The 18,146-nt window shown below is 38.4% G+C and overlaps 1 protein-coding gene across 1 annotated transcript in view; it reads right to left on the bottom strand.

The window, feature by feature from the left end:
* RNGTT (RNA guanylyltransferase and 5'-phosphatase) overlaps positions 1–18,146 on the bottom strand; it is a 188,536-nt gene that overhangs the window by 100,834 nt on the left and 69,556 nt on the right. Inside the window, exon 11 of the mRNA XM_021390753.1 lies at positions 14,040–14,204. Within this exon, the coding sequence (XP_021246428.1) occupies positions 14,040–14,204 (165 nt within the window). The remainder of the gene's footprint in view (positions 1–14,039; positions 14,205–18,146) is intronic.

Raw genomic sequence — 18,146 nt, 5'->3', positions numbered from 1 at the left:
ATCTCAGCCAGCTCCTTCAGAACCCTGGGATGCATGTCATCCGGACCCATAGACTTGTACGCATTCAGTCTCACAAGGCGGTCTTGGACTTGCTCTGCTCTTACAGTGCAGGGGGATTTACTTCCCCAGTCCCCACCTACAGGTTTAGGGATGCAGAGTTCAGGGACATGAAAAATCTTAGAATCCTGGCTGCCAGTGAAGATCAAGGCAAAGATCTCAGTCAGTACCTCAGCCTTCTCCACATCCGTTGAAGCCAGTTCTCCTTTTACATTTACCAAAGGAGGTACAGTCACTTTGGCCTTTCTCTTACTGCCAATGTCCCTGTGAATGTCTTCTTATTGTTTTTAACATCCCTCACCAAGTTCAGTTCTGCCTGTGCCTTGGCTTTCCTGATCCTACATCTGCAAGTAGGGACAGCATCCCTGTATTCTTTTTAAGTGACATGCCCTTGTTTCCAAGCTTGTACGTACCTTTCTTTGCCCTTCATTTGCCCAGCAGGTCCTTGCTAAGCCATGCTGGTTTCCTGCTTCCTCTGCCCGCTTTCTTATTCAGAGAGAGAGAGATCTCCTGTGCTCTCAGAAAGGCATCCTTGAAGAGTAGTCAGCTTTCCTCAACATCTTTGTCTCTAAGGACAGCATCACAGGAGATCTCAGCCAACAATTCCTTGAATAGCCTAAAGTTCGCTCTTCTGAAGTTCAGGATCCTGACCCTACTCTTTCCCAAGTCCACATTTCTCAAGATCATGAACTCAACCAGGGCATGGTCAGTGCAGCCCAAGCTGACTCCAGCCTTAACACCTTTAATGATCTCCCCCGCATTGGTGAGCAGCAGGTCCAGCAACACTTCACCTCTGGTTGGTCTGTCCAATATACGAGCCAGAAAGTTATCATCATCAGATTCTAGGAGTTTCCTGGATCTCTTGCAGCTCATTGTGTGGTCTTTCCCAACAGATATCCAGATGATTGAAGTCCCCTACCAAGACAAGAGCCTGTGAGCATGATGCCTCCCACAGCTGAAGCAAGAAGACCTCGTCAACAGGCTCCTCTTGATCAGGCAGCCTGTAGTATACCTCATCCATCCAATCAGGACCAGCCTTTGACCCCTCCACTTCTAGCACTTCAGAAAGGCAGCAGGATAGCACAGGTTGTCATAAGACAGGTAAGATAATTAGCTGCCCATGGCCTGACGTAATGAAAAACACAAATTGGTGAACTGCCAAAGATGGGTGAGAGCTGCGCTGCTCTGGAAGCTGAAGAAAGGAGACCTCAAGGCACTTCCATATGGAGATTTTTCTACTTCAGTTACTTCTGACTTCTTTTCATATAGGCTGCTTTAAGGCTGGGAAAGGGAATAGAGCATCTACCTCATGCCACTTGTTGTAATCAGCTGCTAACTTCACTGGAACTAATGGAATCACTGGGTACAGCATACGAGCATACAGAAAAATAGAGAAGACATGACTAAAAGGATTGCATATGCCCCATCTGCTATAAGGCAGTCAACCCTACTCAGTTCCAGCTGAGCTACGGGAATACACAAGTTGCATGCAACTGGATAAACTGGGTCTGGTTAGCCATACATTGACTCTTTGATGGCTTCCTTCAAACCAACCTCAAAAAACTTAGTCAAGCATGGAAGGAGACAGTAAACAAAACTATATACAGTATTATTTCCTCCCGCTCTTTTCCTTAATAAAGAGATATCAGATTTATAGGATCATCTATCCCACCTGTGCATCAATGAAATTGTAAGCCAAGTACATATATCCCTAACTAATGGTTCATGTAGCAACAAAATGCTAGGAGACAATGAAACTGGAATTCACGTTCCACAAGAAAATATGTACTGACTGTACTGACCTATGTGTTACAACTATCAATAACAGTGAAAGAAGAAATCTTCTGCAATAGGCTCACTTTCTGGATTTCCCAGCACTTTATGAGTAGAGAGCTTTATCAGCAGTCATTTCCCCTATGCACAGCACATTCACAGCTCCTGCAGCATCACAGGAGCTGACTTGTTATCATAAAATCTCACCTGGTCACTCCATGAAACCTTCACAAGCTCTCCACTACTAACAGCAGGAGCAGCAAGGCTGAAGTAACATGAAGAGGCAATAGGCAGGTGCATGCACAGAGAGGAAGGAGAGTGATCTCATTCCAGCTGGGTTTGCTCTTGTACCTGTGTGCTCTCCCCTAACCTAGTTAGAATTTCAGCAGAAGAATTGACAAACATTTATTTACCTCACAGCTACAACAGCCCTTTCAGATGTATTATAAATATGTTCTCCTCTGATGGTTCTCTTGTACTCAAACTAGATGAAGCTCAAAAGACTGAGGATTCAGGCTGCCACTAGCATGACTGTACTTCAGGTCAAAGTTTTAGCACTGTTTTCTGGCTAGAGCAGGGATCCCAAAGATTCCTTGATGTCTTCACATATAAGCTAAGTGCTCGGAAGATTTCGTGCTAGTAGGCCACAGATAACAAATAACATTGTAATTCAAAAAAGCATAGCTACTATACAGCTTCTTCATCATTTGTACACGTAATTTCATAGCTTATGACTCAAAACAACCCAAAGTAACAGTGCCTGTGTATTAGTATTCTAACTAGTGACATAACTCTTCACTGTCTTTTAGAAGAGCAGTTCTGGCAGGAAAGTCTCTACAGCAACCTACGCATTCATTCACAAATGGGAAGGCAACAAACATTCCTGCTGATATTCATGTGACAGTGAAAGGGCAGCACCCACAAGCAAGAAAGCCAGACACTGATCCCTCTGTCTACAGCTTGCTTTGTGTCCCTCATTGAGATAACTCTGGGTAAAAGTAAGTATTGCCTCCCTCTCCTCCCCTCCACTAGATGCTCAGTACCTTCCCAGGCCCCATTAGAACTGCTGCTAGTTTCACAAAGGAGCATTATCTGCTTCTTTCACAGAGGACTTAAGATAAATCATATCTATCATTAGAAACCTGCTTCTTAATCTTCTCTAGTAGCTCTCCAAAAGATGTAAGGAAAAACCATTTCCAGATAGAAAATTAGCCAAATGTTACTGCAGTCTGTGATGGGATGCAACCTCTGGTAGTGAGAAGGTGAAACCACCACATTATGTTGAGTTCATTATCCAGCCGCAAGGGAAAAAATGCTGCAGTGAACAACACTAAAACAAATTGCAGTGGGGGAGGGGAACCAAGTTTGATGGTTTTATCTTTTTTTTAATCTGGTTTTGGTTTTACAACCAATTTATTAACTGTCATCTGCAAGCATGCTACTAATGGTGGATGTAAGCTTTGTTCCCTACTGTTTGAACAAGGACATTTTACAAAGAGGTAGAGAGAACACCACAAGAAGAGCTCCACTGAGCTATCATCAGTTTGCTGCTTCTGCATGAGCAAATCCAAAGGTCATGCACCTAATATATTCAAAACAATACCCAAGAATAACAAGAGCACTATGCGTGTTAATGCTTGATTTGACAGCACATCTGCATTACTGAATTCAAAATAAGCATTAGGCATTTCTCGCTGTCAATCCCTTCTTAGAAGCACAATTGAGAAATTGACATCAATTACCTAAGATTTTCAAATGCTTCTTTCAAATAAGAGAAATAGGCTGCTACAAGAAAGTTTAATTGACTTTTGTGATAGCTTCAAAATGGGATAAACATGGATTCCTCAAGGCTAAGAAGGAATACTACAGCTAAATAGCAATAATCTTTCATGTTTCTTTTACCTGATGAAGAAACAGAGCAATGTATTGCAGAGCGTAACTGTTTAATTTACTGTGCTCTTTCCAGTTCTCTATTCTGACTTGCAATGTACCATCAGTTTTTTCTTTTAGGGGTTGGGACTGTCTGCATCCTTTTGCCCTCCTCTCACCATCATCCCTCAGCGATAACAGTGCCAGGAATCATATGTATACCTGCCTGAAACTGGAATCCCGCTGAAGCTAGAAGATGCCATTAGCAAATTCTTAGACCTGTTTTTAAATGATCTATTTACATTACTGGATGGATGGCAGAGACACTATAAAGTCTGCGTTGTCCTGTATCCTCAATGCAACAAGATTCTACCCATCAATGCTAGGAAGCTCCCCAGTACTCTGGTTTTGATCAAATATAACATCAATCAAAAGTTCTTCTGATGTCAAAAGAAAGAGAGTGAGCTGAGTACAAGACTTTACAAATGTGGTGAAGTTCTCTAAGTGATCTTCAAACATCATAAATCTGATAGCATTTATTTGTTATTATTTCTTATGCCCCTGCATAAACTGCTATATCATAATCCGGTCTGCGGTTGTCAAGGACTTAGATAGGCATGCTTTAATTAAAGCAGATAATGAAAGATCATGTTTTATTAGGCATTTCCACTACGACTTGTGAACAATGCCAAGTATGCAAGTATGTACACACAATAATTCAATTAGCTATAAAATGAATACTCAAGAATACAAAGTCTGTGTCCATTTACTACCGTAACAGCTGACTCAAACCAGGATACTGTATTCCACCAGGCCACAACACAGTGATTTCAACACAAAACAATGTTACCACTGTATCTTGGATATTTAAAAGCAACTGATTTTTCTGCTATGCAACGCACTTAAGGGCTTAGTTTGCTAAAAAGTTGAATTAAGATTTGCCATTTATGGCCTTAAGAGCAACATGGTACAATTTAATAGTTCTTAATATAAAAAATGATGATACATTTCATGCAGGATTTTTTTTCCCCAAAAAAACCTGGGCATACCACAAGAAACGAAAGAGCTAGCAGGGATGTCTTACAATCATATATCATAATAAATTGTTTTAAATTTCACCCCCACCTCACAAATTTCTTTGTGCTTTCATTCATTTTAACCAAATTAAGCACACGTCTCTTGAAAATCCTTCCAGTACAAGGAGGCTGATGGCTTCCCTGTGGAGTGCTATTGCCAGGAGGCAGTTTGGAAAGTGACAGGCTGTGAAGAGGTACAACGGGCAATATTAAACAGTTGCCCTTCAATTAATGTGTAGAGTGACCCACTTAGTCACCACAGCTGAGTCCTCTAATTCGGTAGATTTCAAATACACCAATTCAATTGCCCATACTGGGATACCAACTGGCAATTAGATCCCAACAGATTTGCATTTTTTCTGTTTCAGAAAAAAAACACTAAACTGAAAATAGAAGACAGTTTTAAATGCCTGTATTTTTTCTACTTAGAAAGGTATATTATTTCTATTGCCCAAAATACAGAAAAAAATAATTTGTAAAAATGTTAAAATCTTTAAAGTTGATGTTAAAATGTTAAAAACTTAACTGAGCATGTACTATTGACATTTAAGCTTACATTGTGCATATATATATAACGCTTCATCCTTATATGTTTACTTTTCTGTAAGTTTTATTTTCTTTCCCACACTAGAGCTTTAAAAGACAGAATTTAATTCCACATCTGAATTATTCTATAGTAATTTAATTTGTACCACTAGCATGGACCACTATTTATGAAAATAATCCTTCATGAAAATATGCAAGACTGTTTGTTTTAACTTCACCAGGTCATGTCCTGGAATAATCTAACCAATGAGTGAGTAATTTCTTAAATCAAAAGCAAAAACTGATTTCCCCCTTTCTCCAACCCAAATTATACTGTGCTGAAATATTATATTTAATCTTTAACATCACAAATAATAATAATGCAAAGCAAGTAGCCTAATCCTCCTGTTAACTCCAGGAAATGAACACAGATTCTTGTTCATGAATGGGTCTCCTCAAATGACTCCATCAGAGCAAGAAGGCTAAAAGTCATACATGAATAATATTTTTTTTGGATGATGGAACATCTTTGGGTGTAAACCTGGAAGGCCTGGCTCTGGATAGTGGCATTCCTTGAGCAAAGAGATTACAGCTAATCATCTATCAGTGAAGCCAAGCTTCTGGTGTTACACAAACCTCTAAGAGAAGCCTTTCCCCTCACCTCAACCTTCACAAAGGGATTTGCCTGAACGAAGCAGATTTCCAAGGGGAGATACGACCCACAAGCTGCTATATGAACCTGATCTCCAAAACTACAAAGAGTAGCACAGATAGACAACACTGGCTAATTAGTTATTTGCTCACTGTGCCAAATGAAATGTGTAGATCTGGTACTAAGAAACATGGTTTAGTGGGCAGTACTGGTGGTAGGTGGACGGTTGCCTACATGATCTCAGAGGTCTTTTCCAACTTTGATTCTGTGATTCTATCCTATGATTCTATAAACAAACAGTTCATCATGCAAAACAATGTCTGCCTGACCAACTTCCTTCATCTAATTAAGGATCAGTAAATAGCATGTCTACACTCAATATTACCAGAGGTAGTCTAAACCAGATATGCAGAGTTAATGCACTGGTGACAAAGCCCTAAACTGTAGGCCTGTGCATTCTACACAGAGTAAACAGCAGCTTCCCTGCACCACAAAGAGTGGAGAAAAACCCAGAGGCAGCTGGATATCCCACCAATGCTGGCCTGAATTGTTCCCGCTCCTACAGCCAGAAACGACATTTACCAAGGAGCATCCACATCATCCCAGTGCTACAGCTGGTTGCATGAAATATCTCAGTTCAAACACTGAATTGAAGTACTAGCAATCTACATTCAAGCTCAAGAGTTACTGTTCAATCATTTATTTCATTTTACAGTTTACTAAACTTTCATTTTGCCTGGTTCATTGTCCTTACCTTCAAAATTTACAGGACAGATCATTTCAAAAAATATGCTGGGATTCAGAAACAGCTGCCAACTGAAGGCTCTGAATCTTAATACAGGTATGAACCAGGTATGAGGTAACATCTTTCCAGTTTTTACTCACTACTTGTGTACCAGGTTCATCAGGTCAATCATTACTTGCATTTTCAGGAAGAATAGCACTGTGATGATTTTAGTGAGAATAACCACCAACACAAAAACAACTATGAGTGCAGTAAGGTAATACTATAGGAGATGTAAAAGGACATAGTGAGAAAGAAATTACAGAGTAAAGTAATAAAAGCAAATATAAACAAAGCAATAGAGGTGAGAGGGCTTAAAAAATAATTAAAAGGAGGTGGGATGATAACCAGGTCACAAAGCTGGATCAAAACATATGGAGAGAGGACTATGGTGTAGGCCAGACATCGATGAGTGACTGCTAGCTCTGGATGAGGAAATGCAGGACTGAAAGGTGAGCTGATCATGCTACTCCTGAAGGCACAGAAAATAAAAACAAAATCAGAGGAAATAAGTTTTTTTGGCACAAAAAAAACCCACCTCCAGATGGAAACATGCTGCCCCCACCAAGATACAGGATTCAAAATCTCCAACACAAATACAATATATACTTCAGCCACAGCCTACCCACTGAGTCCCTTTGGATTCTACCCCATGACTGCAGACCGTCGCCATGTTTTTGCCCACAGGCCACTTGGTGACAATAGACAGGGTTCTGTGGTCTTCTACAGTCAGTTTTGAGTTAACTTATTCCAGTCCGAACACAGAGCTGTTATCTCCACATATTCTGCCCTTTTCTGGACTGCATCCAATCAATTTTAACCATGCAAATGTTAGCATATCACTGTCTCTCTTGCCTGTAAAATATTTCACACCAACATCAGCAAGTCATGTATTCAATTTTCTTCTTTATGAAGAAGGTTATACAGCCTCTTGGATTTCGGAAGCATACCACCCTCAACAGTGGCTATATGTTTATTTGTACAATATTTTTAAACAGTCTGTGTTTTCTAACTACAACAACATCAGTTTACAAAAATAAATAAAAATCCAAATGTTGAAGAAAAAGAAAAATGAAACCCCCCTCTACAAAAAACAGCACAAAATGAGAAGAAACAGGGATACAAAGTGAGCAATCTGTCAGTTCACAGATTTGACTGAAAACTTTCAGAAAGATCCTAGACCATTTAATCTTCCAATGGAGATTACTCACCTTCATTTTAATCCCTCTAGGACCAGCTGTCATTTTAAGATCAGATAATTGTCTGAGAATTGACAAGTCCTTGATATACAGCATGCTAGCATTTGAAAAAGGTTGCTCATCTGACCTGTATCATTGTTTAACCTTTAGCCTTATTGTTCCATTGAGAGCAATCAGCACAATTCTCCATGGGACCACAGAAAAAGAAACTTTCTTTTTTTCCAGCCACACCAGCAAGCACAGTCACCAGACATGAGGCTCCAGTAATGATCCAGGCTGTGCCTGCCCACACAGAAAAGCCTTGCAAAAGAATTGCAGATTGGCTTAGGCAGTGGAAACCAAACATTCACATCATTTCTAAGAGTTTAATTCTTTCTTCCCTATGTAACTGTATTTCCTCTTCAACAAAATGAAGATAACCTCTCCGTTGAAAATCCTAAAATATTTGTACAGATAGAATGCTAAGGCTCAGAGTCTAAGAATATACAGCATAAAAAGCATTAATCTTCTTGATCTTCAATATTTTAACATCAAGCAAATCTAAAACTCAGTTTCTTCCACCAACTGCTGTCATCCTTACATGATGGGAGGAAGAGCTGGTGAATTAGATCATATTCTCTCCTTGAATTCCCTTACACACTAATATACACCAAGAAAACGAGCTCAGCAACCGAAGTGACAAATGATGCAAGTGTCAGGAAAAACTAAATAGGCAAAACTGCTCATAAATACCTTATTAAAAGAATCTGGAAGTTACGTCGCACATTAAAAGGCCAAAGTACCCATAGATTGTGTCTGTTCCCAGCTAACACTAAAAGAATAAACTGTTTAATGATTCTTTCTTTATAAAAGCAGACAAATTTAGTTATAATACTTCTTCCATAAATATCAAAGTTCAGCAAGGTAACACTTTGAGAGGTTTGGAGAATCTATAGCCTACCCCCAGGTGACTTTCCCTTTCTTTTCTTACTCTTATCCAACTTCAATCTCACTAAAACTGAAAAGTCCATCAAAGCCTCTTAAAATAACATTTGAGATAACATTGTAGAGATCTAGCCCTTAATTCCAGAATCTAGTACTAAGTACAAAGGGCAAGGCAAAAGGATAAATGCTGCCATAGTATTTCATCCTAGTACTTTATAATTGCAACTTTAAAAGCGCTATTCACAGTCAACTGATTTTCAGGCTGGGAAAAAAGAGCCATTACTCTTAAATCTGGTTAATACCAGATCGAACTTCATAACTTTAAGAACTATGTCATTATTTGTGAAATTATATAACAGAAGAAAATTCACTGCTGTTTCAAGTAATTTCTTTCACATTTTCACTGAAAATAACTAAACCCATGAGGACAAAAGTCCACACAGGTATAATTAATAGCAGAGTAAGCAGATAAAACTTTTAAATACAGTGCTGACACTCCTGGCCTTTTTCAGTATCCTTCCTACAACCCACCTAGACAAACACCCATTTATTTATGATACTGTTAAGAAGAAAAATGGTCAACAGTGGCTTTCAATTAGGAATACAACATATTAACTCTGTTCACAGAAAGGACTGAGGCCCTGAAAAGAAAATATACAATATTTATTTTTGAGTGACTCAACTTGTGTCCAGGGAACATTTCAAAAGTTTCTCAAAACAAAAATAAGGTGTGATGTATGCTTCCAGCTGAGGTAATTCAGAGGTACACTTGGTTCTTTTCTTGACCCTCAACAAAATCCAGCTGTGTTTGAAAGAAATCCAAGACAAACTGCTGATGATACAATCTACTGTTTACACCTATTACTCCGGGCACTCATACACCTTAGTCAATCTGTGTAAATATTTCTTCCTTCTCTTCAGTGCAAAGCATAAGGCAAGTCTCTCTCCCAGTCTTCTTCCCACATTGAGATGCTCATAATCTGCGATTCTGCAAGACTGAAGGTAGGACTACAGAATGCAAACACATACTGCATATGAAGGAAGTACAGCCTCTTTTCCTTTAAAACGAATACTGGCTTGTCACTCAAAGGGAACAATCGTAAGTATTGCTTAGCTCAGAAGTTAAATTTCAGAGTTCCAGTTAAACTGCAAGACCACTAACAAAGCACAGCACCTGACACAATCTTCAGGAACAGCAAAGCCCCTGCTGAAACTGTGCGAAAAGCTTCAAGGGATTATCTAGCAGATGTATGAGATGAAAACACTATTAAAAAGAGGTTATGTTTGTTTCTCAAATCTTATAGAATACATCCTGAAAAGTGTAGGGGTTTTCCACTTCTTCAGCCTCAAATATGCTGGTGCAATTACAGATCCAGCTTATCTCTGACCATAGACTGCTACGTGCATTCATTCTTCTGTGAAAATAAGTTTCAGGGATGATCTGAGGAGCTACATCTTCTGTCAGTGAACTGCTGGAGGTAGTGAAGAAACACATGCTTTTTCTGAGATCATTCAAGGGTGCCAACGTTTAAAGACCTCTAGTCAAGAAAGGATTATACTACATCCTTCTCAAAGAAAGGATTCCACTGTACTTGAAGAAGAACGAGCAAAATGGCTAATTAAGGGTAAGAAAAAGATCTGAGTAGTCCCTATATATCTGTCCTTTAGCGTTCATTTTATTGGCATCATCTCTGGAGATGGATTGATGTATTTGCTGAGTCATTCCAAATATGAGCAGTCTTGGAAGCCAGGAAGGATTCCCTGGCTCTCTCCAGACCCTTGCTGTGCTGCACTTAGAGTTGGTAAACTCTATCACGATATTTGTCACTGATACAAAACAAAGTGAGCCTGTTCACTCTATTTCACTAATGAGATATTCGTAGCTATGAGTACACTTATTGCTGTAGTTGCAGAGATGACTGAAAAAACATAGTATAAAGGTCTCCAGCAAAGCGATACTACTTTTAAGTAGTTCTTTTTCAGCATAGGGCAACAATTCTAAACAATAGTCTACTCTAACCATACATAATTAAAAATTCTTTTTGCAAAGCTGAGATGAGTACGAAGTTCTCGTCTTCGCATCATTATCCCAAGGGAGTGTGAGAGGAGTCAGATAACTCACCAAGTTCACAGAACTAATGAGATGAAAACTGTATTTTTGATATAAGTAAGAGCAAAAATAATTACTAGTCTAAATAATACTAGTCTAAATATTTTGAGAACATTTTTATAAATATTATTACTTTGAACAGGTACAGATTTGAAATAGATTTTGAATCTGTTAAGGCTTCCCTTGAACATTTCAACTCTGCACCAATGCTGGTAGTGCTACCTCAAATTCCCTACAGTTACCACAGGGCATACAAACAATACACAATGACAAAAAAACTTCTTTCTTACTGAAAAAAATGATCATATTTAAAGCCTCATTAGCAGTTTTCTGTTAAATCAGTAGGACTGTTAACATATTTCACTACACAGCAGTCACTTTAAATCAGGACAAAAACTGTTTAAAACATTAAGTATATTGTACAAAAAAATAAGATGCAAAAGTCTATGGTTATTTCAAACCCAAAATGCAGAAAGGAAAACACTCCATCTCCTCAAAAAAAAACCACACCCCACCAAACCCCAAAACCCAACTACATTGAAAACCATACTGACAGTCTTATCTCCAAGATGACTTTAAAGGTGATTATAATTTGTTCACTGAGCTGCACAAGAACCTCAAACGCACATTACAATGCCCTTACAGTTTTATCTCATACTGCAGACTTACTGCTATCGTCAGATAACACTTTTTAAAAGTTTCAGATACATCATAAAAACCAAAGAGGTATCTCCGTGCCTCACACTTTCAGATGCCCTGCTCTCAGACTGCCAAGTCACCACCATCTCTGTTTCAAGGTATATTCATTGCTTCTGAAAAGCATCAAAACTCCTAGAGAAAAAGGAAGCCCCAGAGGAAGAAAAAATGCCACACAGCCTCAGTGTGTAAAGCAGTCACTGAATTTTATTCAGTCTAATGGAAGGGGGGGATTTTTAAGTGACAAAAAAAAAGGGGGGGGAGGGTTCCATTGAAACAGATTTTTTTTTTTTGACCCAGGATATTACTCTTACTTGCTTTATTTTCTTACTAACTTGACCTATTATGCGCAGAGAGTAGGTAAATCATAAATGTTTGAAATAATTAAAATAAGAAAAATAACAGACTTATTCTGTAGTGCTGGGTTACTCTACCCCTGCTGCTCTCTGTGTACGTCTAACTGCTGCATGTAGCATCACTTTCTGAAAAAAATAAAAAAAACTAGCCAGAAAACTTCTTCGTCCCATAATTCACTAGTTAATCAAACCTTGTGTCAAAGACAAGGATACAAGAAAAAAATAAATACTGCAGTAACGTCCAAGAACTGATGCCAAAAGCAATTATAAATCTACCATGAAGCAAATTCTAGTCCTGTGTATTTTATTTTCCTCATCAATATATTTGATGGTTTACTGCTGGACAATAAGACTTTCACTATCTTAAAGAATTTACACTGAAAAGTTGCCAAAGAAGATAAAGGTCAGTAAACACAATCATTCCAGCACTGACTGAAAAATGCTATAATCAGAATTGTTAAAATGCAATATATGGACAATTCAGAAACCTCATTTAGATAGGAAAATAAAACAGGTGAGCCTAATTTTCATTTCCTAGCTTTTGGGAAGCAGGTGACATTTTCAATAGTCATCTTCTGGCTGGTTCTAAGCTGTACTGCACAAAGCTACAGTACAAAGAATATTTTGATGACTTTTGAAATTTACCTCCTGACAGCAATCAGCTCTTAGCAGATAGGCTGCCAGCAGTCAACAATTTCATGTGTCAAACAATGATTAGATATAACTTGCTAGAGATTCGTTTATAGATGTGTTTTACCTAGAGAGTTTTCTGTGAATGTTTCCGTGCATGCTTTCCCTGTGATTTTTAAATAACCTGGAACTCCAGTTTAAGAAACAGGTTCAAGGAATGATGAAAATTAATATAAGAAACCAATTTTTAATCACATGTTCCTTTTGTACTAGTTCCTTTTAATTTCAAGCTCAAAATTCCATGTCTTAGGCAAACGGCCTTTTACTTCCAAGGAAACTTTACATTCAATTAATAATGGTGACAATATCATGTTACAGAGATGACCCAAAAGGCAACCCTACAAATCAGAGAAGTGATCAAAATATTTACAATGCTTTATGCATACAGAATCCTTCTGACAGAATTGTTCATGATTCAGACTTCCCCAAGACCACCACTGTGTCAGGCTTCTGGAAAGTCCAGCTTATGTTCATCTCTTTATTGAGATGGTTAGCCAGTAGCCAGAATTCCACTACTGCTCCTGTTGGGGCAAGACTTACTACCTGCTAAAAGCTCAAGGGAATGACAAAAGCAAATGGAAGCTAACAATTGGATATTCACTATTCTGCGTTGATTAGATATGGGATCACTTCTAACAGCTGCGCTGACAAAAAAGGATTACTCTAGACAGAAGTATTATTCAATTATTTCACAGAATAAAGCTACTTTACAGAATGTTACAATATTACTTCACTGAAGAACGGAGTGTACAATGAAATACAGAAACTCGCATATACATTTGCAAGTCACATGCTCTACTTCAGAAGATCCGGGGCAGCATTTTAATAATTAAGATGTGGAAGCACTAAACAACATGGGCTCAGTAATCATTGCTGAAGAGGATGTGGGAGTTCAAGCACAACTCATAATTCTTATACCAGTCCCAAATGAGGACTGGATGCAAAAAGAAAGTTATATTCTTACATATAAAAGAGGAGAGTGTCAACAGCGTAACTCTCTAGCGTTCCCATAGGCTCGGAGACAGTTCAAACTTATGCTATTAACTTCTGTACCTTCATTTGATACTACCAAACTAAAGAACTAGGTTTTACCAAACCTGTAGGTTTTAAATATGGGAAAAGAGTAATTCAGAAATAATAGGTAGTCTGAATCAGAGGAACCAAAATTGCCATTTATCACAAAAAAAAAGCTGAACACTTGGTTAGCAGAGGAACTTGCAGAGAGTTAAAAAAAGAAAAAGGAAAAAAAGCTTAAGGAAAACCTACCCTGAACACTGCATTGCTGCCTTCTTCTGTACCTTAACATAAAAACCTAAAATTGAGTTTACCTTTCTTGAAGCATAGATGTCAAAAAATGGTTTGTTTCGAACACTGAATGGTTCCTGTGCTTTGTCAATGTGACCAGTCTTCATTTTCTCATGTCGTGGAAATATAATCTCTTTCTCTATACACGAAAGTCGAACATTAAAATCACAGTCTCCAACCGGCTGTCCCTGTCAAGTTAACAAAATCAGTATTAAAACTAGACATTTAATAAATTATTGGAACAGTAAGTATTCCTCACACTGCATTTACAATCATACAGACACACAAAAACATTAGCAAATCACTATCACACACATTTTTGCCATGTATTTGGTTCCCAAGCCTTTGTATCAGGTTGTGAGAGGTTTAATGAAATCAAAGTTCATAAAAGGATAAAAACCCACAATAGACACTCAAGCATATACAAGTTAAACTAAATGCTTACAAATTCATAGTTTCCTTCTGAAGTCATTTAGCTCATTTTATTCCTTATACTTTTGCCAACACAACAAAGCATTTCACACAGTTAAGCAAAACTACTGCTTAAATGTACCACCACACTGTTGGTAGAAAGAATAATTACACAAATGTTAGCTTTTCTGTCACAGGAAAGAGAAAACTATAGCTGCAGTTGGAAAATATGCCAATAAACACTGGCTGCAAAAACATGCAGAATATGTGATGTTTCAGTCACAGAAGGTAGCAACAGCTCTTCTCTAACCCCCAGGTCCTGAAAGGTCCTATTGATACAAACCAGCAGCTTCACATCCCTCTTTGCACATTGATGCAGTGAACCAGTCTGTACAAGCATTCTAAATATGTTTGTTGGATTAATAATTGCTTATAATGGAGTTTAATGTGTTTTGAAAATTAGACAGTGACAAGAACACACTGTGGATGTCATTTAGGGAGAACGAGCAAAAATTCTAAAGTCTGTTTCAATGCAATGAGTCCCTTTCAAAGTACTAAGGCATACATCAGCATTAGTGCAAAAGATACCCAGCACAGGAAATTATCTACATGAAATCATCTCTCATTTTGCCACCTCATTCACACACACAAAAAAACTTGGGAAAACCATCTCTTTCATGGTCTGCAGATAATAAGCCCAAAGAGCCTCAGCTTCAATACCAGAATTTTTCAAAACACTGAAAGCAATGCACACAGAAAGTGGTGTGTGAGCATGGAGTTGAACCGTGCACAACCACCAGACTGATGAGCAGAAAACCAGCAACCAAGCTGCACGAAATGTAGTGAGTGGAGAAAGGGAAGGAGAATCTCAAGGAAGAAAGCTCCACTAGAACATGTGTCAAATAGAACCAGAACGGGTCTGAAAGAATACCAAGTAGGTAAATGTAAAAAACCAACCAGGCAACCTGATCTAGTGCCTCATTTAGTGACTGACAACCCTGCCCACAGCACAGGGGTTGGAACTAAATGGTCTCTGTGGTCCAGTCCAACCCAAGCCATTCTACAACATCCTGAAGGGGCATGCAAAGATAAGAGAGAGAATGATTATGTTCTGAGCAAGTCTCTCAAGCCAGAGAAAAACTGAACAGGTTAGATTCAGGTGAGTTTAATCAAGTTCTTTCCAAACTCAAAAGGAAACACCACCATCCTGACCTTTGTAACAACCAGCTGAAGAATGCACACCTTTTCCCTGCAAAATATGAAATTTTTTTTTAACATAATTTATCACGTTTTTCAATTTTATTATTAACCGTTCCCTAAGTTTTGGCAAAATCTAACACACATGCTCCCTTCCCAAAAGCAGCTTTCCCACACAGCCACATTTCATGAGGTCTGAAAGAGCAAATGAGCTAATTAACTTCAAATACTTGAGCCTTCAATAAGCAACTTTTTAAGAGAGCTTCTTTACAATGATTCATTCAGAAATGTTTTAGCACAGCGACTTTAATTTATTTCAATCCCTTAATAGTTAAATTAAAAGCCGAGATGATTTCATATGCCCCATGAAAGAGCTGTATCACTTTCTTTTCCCTTAAATAATCCTTACATTTCTCACAGCTATTTGAAGCTAATTATTTCCTGCAGCTCTGTCAATCATATATTTTTATTCCAAAGCTTGTTAAGTAGAAAGTCTATCACATAAAGGTCAGAGCTAGGCTGACACAAGATTACATGAGATGGGAAAACACAGGTAATGCTGCCAAGCAATTGCTTCATCAGTCAAGTAAATTAAGAAGTTAAGGAGTATTTCATTCTCTCCTACGTACAGGATATTAGCGGTAAGAAAATTAATTTAATGTTGAATTTAAATCAAGGACATGCTGAATAAAAACAACACTGGGAAAGGAAAGCTTTTGCTTTGTTAGTCACAATTCTCATAATCACAAAAAAACGTTGATACATAATGTATACATTTCAGACAGATCCAAAACCTTCGCAGTGGTAAAATCTAGATATTAGCAAGCAAGTAGGAAGGCAATGCAGACCACAATAAATAATTTGTAGATCTTGACAAAAGAGGATGAGATTAGTTAGTGTATAAAGCTAACATTTAGAAGTTCTCCATAAACTGAACATCAATGCTTTCATAATCTTTCATAGAATCACAAAGGTTGGAACTGACCTCCAAGATCATCCAGTCCAACCACCCATCTGTCACCAGTATTTCCCACAAACCATGTCCCTCAGTACAACATCTAAACGTTTCTTGAACACCTCCAGGGACACTGACTCCACCACGTCCCTGGGCAGCCTGTTCTAGCACGTGATTCAAACATGGAATACTATTATGATTTTTAAGTAATATGTTTTATTAGTCTGAGCATTCACACATTTGAGACAGTATTTCAATGTGCAAATTTCTATTTTTCTGAGAAGGCTGAGGGTCAGCAGTGCCTAACAGCACAGTTACTGAAGTGTTAGATGGTAATTCCTGTTCTACACGTTTTCATCCTAAACTAAGTTCGCTAGCACAGAGCATAGCACAATTAACAAGTAGCATGTGTTTCCCATCTATGCAAGAAAGTTACACTTCCCCCTCACAGTAATTAAAATGCATTCCAGAGCAAAATATCATCTAGAAGAGCCTCAGGAAAAAGTCATCTGTCAACCCAGCCTCTCTTCTGAGATTTTTTTTCACCTGCTGTAACTTTCTGCATAGCACTACAAGGTCACAGTATAAAGTGGGCTTGCAGTAGATGTGACACTTAAAAAGATTATTTTGATTTTAAACACAATCCTCCACACATTCTTAAAATGCATAACAAGATCTCTAATGAGCTTTGAAAGCTACATAAGATTGAACTGTTCAGAATTTAAATTTACAGTATTTCAAACAAACTTCTCAACAGAATCCATATCCATTAATCATATAAGAATCTAGTGTACCACAGGAGAAATGTCTAAATATATTAATAAAAACTGAGTGTGCAGCTCATTTAATATCTCTAATCTTAGGGGGTGGGGGGAAGGTGATGTATTTGCTGTAAGGAGCTAAAAGAAGAAAAAATTACAGTCCCAACAGAATTCTTCCACATGGATGCTGAGAGAATGAATTTGGTCATGTGTCAGGTCCTGTCCTGATGCATCAGAAGCAGCCAAATTGTAGCTACTGCGCTCCGTCAGGATCACAGAGGCTGTCGTGTTGAAGTTACAGTCTCGTGGCTCTATGGCTATGAGAGTTGGTGAGTAACTTAAATCCCAGGTCAGCAAAGACAGGAAGATGACAGGAAGCACTGGGAGGGGTCCAACAGGATAGCAGAACTTCTGCTGCATGTCCCACTGGGGCACCTCTCTCTCAGGAAGAAAAAAGGCACCTCTGAGCAGCTGCTGAAGCAGATAGGAGATAAGTCTCCATCCTGCTTTTAAGGCTGACCTTGTGGCAACTAAAACTTAGTAAATTTGGTGAGCTGCACGTGGAAAGTCCTTCACCTAGTTGGACGTAGTACAGATAACAAAAACAGGTACACAGGTGCTAAATCCCATAAAAATACTTTCTATTAGAATTTGATATTTATCTGCCTTCTGCAACACAACTGTAGTAGAAAGAAAAATAATGTGTACGCTGTTGATAAGCAGCTTGGTCCAAGATCAACTGAGAATATTTGCTCTCTTCCTCTATGAGATATGGTTCAAAGCCTACCTGCCAGCAGTCCATTCCA

Source organism: Numida meleagris, chromosome 3, assembly GCF_002078875.1.
Source record: "Numida meleagris isolate 19003 breed g44 Domestic line chromosome 3, NumMel1.0, whole genome shotgun sequence".
NCBI classification, from domain to species: domain Eukaryota; kingdom Metazoa; phylum Chordata; class Aves; order Galliformes; family Numididae; genus Numida; species Numida meleagris.
Note: the sequence above shows the minus strand (reverse complement) of the source record. Positions and strands in the feature narration are given on the sequence as shown.